Raw genomic sequence first — 5400 nt, forward strand, 5'->3', positions numbered from 1 at the left:
GTATTGCCTTAGAACATATTAATTGTAATTACAATACATTTTTCAAACTTTTTCTGTTAAAGATGAGTTTATCTAGTTTACAATTTAGTCTCAGAAATCAATTTTCGACTTATAACGAAATGTGTAGACTTTATTGAGTTAAAGTATATAAAATTCAACATTTTTATGAACACTTTCTTTTTGTGTTGGCTTTGTCTTTCTATTTGATTCAAGATAGATGAAATTTGTTAGGATTTGGATTAGTTCTGCATGGTCTTTCATCCTTCTTCTATTGTGAAATTTGACTTCCTTCATATTTTCTTGAATCAACGTACATAGAAATGCAATTTTTACTAGATGTATTGCCTTAGAACATATTAATTGTAATTACAATACATTTTTCAAACTTTTTCTGTTAAAGATGAGTCTATCTAGTTTACAATTTAGTCTCAGAAATAAATTTTCGACTTATAACGTATATAAAATTCAACATTTATATGAACTCTTTCTTTTTGTGTTGGCTTTGTCTTTCTATTTGATTCAAGATAGATGAAATTTGTTAGGATTTGGATTAGTTCTGCATGGACTTTCATCCTTCTTCTATTGTGAAATTTGACTTCCTTCGTATTTTCTTGAATCGACGTACATAGAAATGCAATTTTTACTAGACGTATTGCCTTAGAACATATTAGTTGTAATTAAAATACATTTTTCAAATTTTTTCTGTTAAAGATGAGTATATCTAGTTTACAATTTAGTCTCAGAAATCAACTTCCGACTTATAATGAAGTGTGTAGACTTTTTTGAGTTAACGTATATAAAATTCAACATTTTTATGAACTCTTTCTTTTGGTGTTGGCTTTGTCTTTCTATTTGATTCAAGATAGATGAAATTTGTTAGGATTTGGATTAGTTCTGCATGGTCTTTCATCCTTCTTCTATTGTGAAATTTGACTTCCTTCATATTTTCTTGAACCAACGTACATAGAAATGCAATTTTTACTAGACGTATTGCCTTAGAACATATTAATTGTAATTACAATACATTTTTCAAACGTTTTCTATTTAAGATGAGTCTATCTAGTTTACAATTTAGTCTCAGAAATCAATTTTCGACTTATAACGAAATGTGTAGACTTTTTTGAGTTAACGTATATAAAATTCAACATTTTTATGAACTCTTTCTTTTTGTGTTGGCTTTGTCTTTCTATTTGATTCAAGATAGATGAAATTTGTTAGGATTTGGATTAGTTCTGCATGGACTTTCATCCTTCTTCTATTGTGAAATTTGACTTCCTTCGTATTTTCTTGAATCAACGTACATAGAAATGCAATTTTTACTAGACGTATTGCCTTAGAACATATTAATTGTAATTACAATACATTTTTCAAATTTTTTCTGTTAAAGATGAGTCTATCTAGTTTACAATTTAGTCTCAGAAATCAATTTCCGACTTATAACGAAGTGTGTAGACTTTTTTGAGTTAACGTATATAAAATTCAACATTTTTATGAACTCTTACTTTTGGTGTTGGCTTTGTCTTTCTATTTGATTCAAGATAGATGAAATTTGTTAGGATTTGGATTAGTTCTGCATGGACTTTCATCCTTCTTCTATTGTGAAATTTGACTTCCTTCGTATTTTCTTGAATCAACGTACATAGAAATGCAATTTTTACTAGACGTATTGCCTTAGAACATATTAATTGTAATTACAATACATTTTTCAAATTTTTTCTGTTAAAGATGAGTCTATCTAGTTTACAATTTAGTGTCAGAAATCAATTTCCGACTTATAACGAAGTGTGTAGACTTTTTTGAGTTAACGTATATAAAATTCAACATTTTTATGAACTCTTTCTTTTGGTGTTGGCTTTGTCTTTCTATTTGATTCAATATAGATGAAATTTGTTAGGATTTGGATTATTTCTGCATGGACTTTCATCCTTCTTCTATTGTGAAATTTGACTTCCTTCATATTTTCTTGAATAAACGTACATAGAAATGCAATTTTTACTAGACGTATTGCCTTAGAACATATTAATTGTAATTACAATATATTTTTCAAACTTTTTCTGTTAAAGATGAGTCTATCTAGTTTACAATTTAGACTCAGAAATCAATTTCCGACTTATAACGAAGTGTGTAGACTTTTTTGAGTTAACATATATAAAATTCAACTTTTTTATGAACTCTTTCTTTTTGTGTTGGCTTTGTCTTTCTATTTGATTCAAGATAGATGAAATTTGTTAGGATTTGGATTAGTTTTGCATGGACTTTCATCCTTCTTCTATTGTGAAATTTGACTTCCTTCATATTTTCTTGAACCAACGTACATAGAAATGCAATTTTTACTAGACGTATTGCCTTAGAACATATTAATTGTAATTACAATACATTTTTCAAACTTTTTCTGTTAAAGATGAGTCTATCTAGTTTACAATTTAGTCTCAGAAATCAATTTCCGACTTATAACGAAGTGTGTAGACTTTTTTGAGTTAACGTATATAAAATTCAACATTTTTATGAACTCTTTCTTTTGGTGTTGGCTTTGTCTTTCTATTTGATTCAAGATAGATGAAATTTGTTAGGATTTGGATTATTTCTGCATGGACTTTCATCCTTCTTCTATTGTGAAATCTGACTTCCTTCGTATTTTCTTGAATCAACGTACATAGAAATGCAATTTATACTAGACGTATTGCCTTAGAACATATTAATTGTAATTACAATACATTTTTCAAATTTTTTCTATTAAAGATGAGTATATCTAGTTTACAATTTAGTCTCAGAAATCAATTTCCGACTTATAACGAAGTGTGTAGACTTTTTTGAGTTAACGTATATAAAATTCAACATTTTTATGAACTCTTTCTTTTGGTGTTGGCTTTGTCTTTCTATTTGATTCAAGATAGATCAAATTTGTTTGGATTTGGATTAGTTCTGCATGGTCTTTCATCCTTCTTCTATTGTGAAATTTGACTTCCTTCATATTTTCTTGAATCAACGTATATAGAAATGCAATTTTTACTAGACGTATTTCCTTAGAACATGTTAATTGTAATTACAATACATTTTTCAAACTTTTTCTGTTAAAGATGAGTCTATCTAGTTTACAATTTAGTCTCAGAAATCAATTTCCGACTTATAACGAAGTGTGTAGACTTTTTTAAGTTAACGTATATAAAATTCAACATTTTTATGAACTCTTTCTTTTTGTATTGGCTTTGTCTTTCTATCTGATTCAAGATAGATGAAATTTGTTAGGATTTGGATTAGTTCTGCATGGTCTTTCATCCTTGTTCTATTGTGAAATTTGACTTCCTTCATATTTTCTTGAATCAACGTACATAGATATGCAATTTTTACCAGACATATTGCCTTAGAACATATACAATACATTTTTCAAACTTTTTCTGTTAAAGACGAGTTTATCTAGTTTACAATTTAGTCTCAGAAATCAATTTCCGACTTATAACGAAGTGCGTAGACTTTTTTGAGTTAACATATATAAAGTTCAACATTTTTATGAACTCTTTCTTTTTGTGTTGGCTTTGTCTTTCTATTTTATTCAAGATAGATGAAATTTGTTAGGATTTGTATTAGTTCTGCATGGACTTTCATCCTTCTTCTATTGTGAAATTTGACTTCCTTCATATTTTCTTGAATCAACGTACATAGAAATGCAATTTTTGCTAGACGTATTGCCTTAGAACATATTAATTGTAATTACAATACATTTTTCAAATTTTTTCTGTTAAAGATGAGTCTATCTAGTTTACAATTTAGTGTCAGAAATCAATTTCCGACTTATAACGAAGTGTGTAGACTTTTTTGAGTTAACGTATATAAAATTCAACATTTTTATGAACTCTTTCTTTTGGTGGATATTCCTTCCAAATCCACAACTGACGTGCTTCCAAATTTTGCTTAGACACGGAATTGTGTTTAGAGTTTTGGTTTGGCACTGGAGCTGTATGATTCTTAGTCCCAGACAATGAATCCAAACTCCCAGAACTTGCAACTTTACGTATAACAACGTCTGCTTTTGATGCAATAGCATTCTTACACCTGATCAAATTGAGTTGTGCCTCACGATAAACAATAAAGGCTTTATCTAGTTGCTCCTCTAACTTCTTAGCTTCAACATTCTCATGAACTAGATCAATGATCTCCTTCCCAGCCTGATCAGTAACCTCATTATCATTACCATTACTCACCATATTTGTTTGAACTTCTTTACTGACGTTATCTGCATGGTTTGCATGGGAAATAATATCTTCAGTTTGAGGCTTTTTGCTATCTGATGTATCATTCAAAACACGTTTCCCATCATAACTGAATTCCCTAATATCTTACGAGCTGCCTGACAGTTCTCTAATTTATGACCCATAAATTTGCAATGAGAACAAAACTTAACATTCTCCAGATCTTGAACTTCCACATATTGCCAGAACTCCTTACCATTGGCTGTAAGATATATTCTTTTAGGAATCTCTTTTGCAAAATCAATGTCAATAAGAACGGCAGCATAATTACCAACATCATGATCCAACGTTTTCTGGTCTATAGCAATTGGTTTACCAAGAATTTTTGCAATAGATAGAAGAATTATTTTTGTCCATAATTCAATGTATAATCCAGGGAAACTCACCCAAACTGTAGCATGAGACGTGGTTTTCTTTTCAGGATCAAAATTAGGGTAAAAATTCATAACCCTAAGTGTTTGGTTCTGAACCTTCCATGAATCACCATGCCATACACGCTCTTTATCTTCCGCAGAAATCAACTTGATGATGAAAAACCCCTTAGTCATAGGAACAAGCTTGCATCTACCATCACCAAAACCCCATTGTTCTTCCAAGCTTTTTTGGACCTCATTAAGTTTCAAACCTTTAAAGTTCAGTCTTCCAATGAGACTAAACTGGAAAATATCCCTCCCTTCTTTTGTTAGTTCTAAAGGTAAAACTAACGCTGGTTCTTCAAGGTATGAAGACGCCTCTGGAAGGGATAACAAATCAGAATCTGTTAACATATAGGGTTTTTTCCCCTTGACTAAATCAGCAAACTTAGCCTTATGAACCCCTTTAGATTGCGTGTAAGAAACAGGGTTTTCCCCCATCCTAAATCACTAAAAGATGATCAAGGATGAAGGAAAAAATTGAAACCCTAAGAAAAAAAACGCCAAAAAAAAAAGAAAAAAAAAAGACAATGTCTCTTTGACTATGAGCATGAGTCTATTTATTTGATTGAAAGGCAGATGTTGGATGCCATTCCTTCTTTGGATGAAATTAAATCAGCAGTTTTTGATTTAGGAGCGGATAGTGCTCCGGGTCCGGATGGTTTCTCAGGGTGTTTTTATAGACATTGTTGGGATATAATTCAGCAGGATCTTCATTAGGCTATTGTTCATGCTTGGAC

The 5400-nt window shown here is 30.4% G+C and overlaps 1 protein-coding gene across 1 annotated transcript; it reads right to left on the bottom strand.

Annotated features, from left to right (window-relative positions):
• Window positions 1-4294: 4294 nt before the first annotated feature.
• Window positions 4295-5101, bottom strand: LOC113342072. Its single transcript, XM_026586729.1, has one exon. It carries the CDS (start codon window positions 5099-5101, stop codon window positions 4295-4297), a length of 807 nt encoding a protein of 268 aa, XP_026442514.1.
• Between the last annotated feature and the right edge of the window lie 299 nt (window positions 5102-5400).

This window comes from Papaver somniferum, unplaced genomic scaffold, assembly GCF_003573695.1.
Source record: "Papaver somniferum cultivar HN1 unplaced genomic scaffold, ASM357369v1 unplaced-scaffold_33, whole genome shotgun sequence".
Taxonomy (NCBI): Eukaryota; Viridiplantae; Streptophyta; class Magnoliopsida; order Ranunculales; family Papaveraceae; genus Papaver; species Papaver somniferum.

Bases quoted from the DNA above. Each gene is read 5' to 3' on its own strand.
- LOC113342072 (XM_026586729.1), bottom strand. From the start codon at position 5,101: ATGGGGGAAAACCCTGTTTCTTACACGCAATCTAAAGGGGTTCATAAG.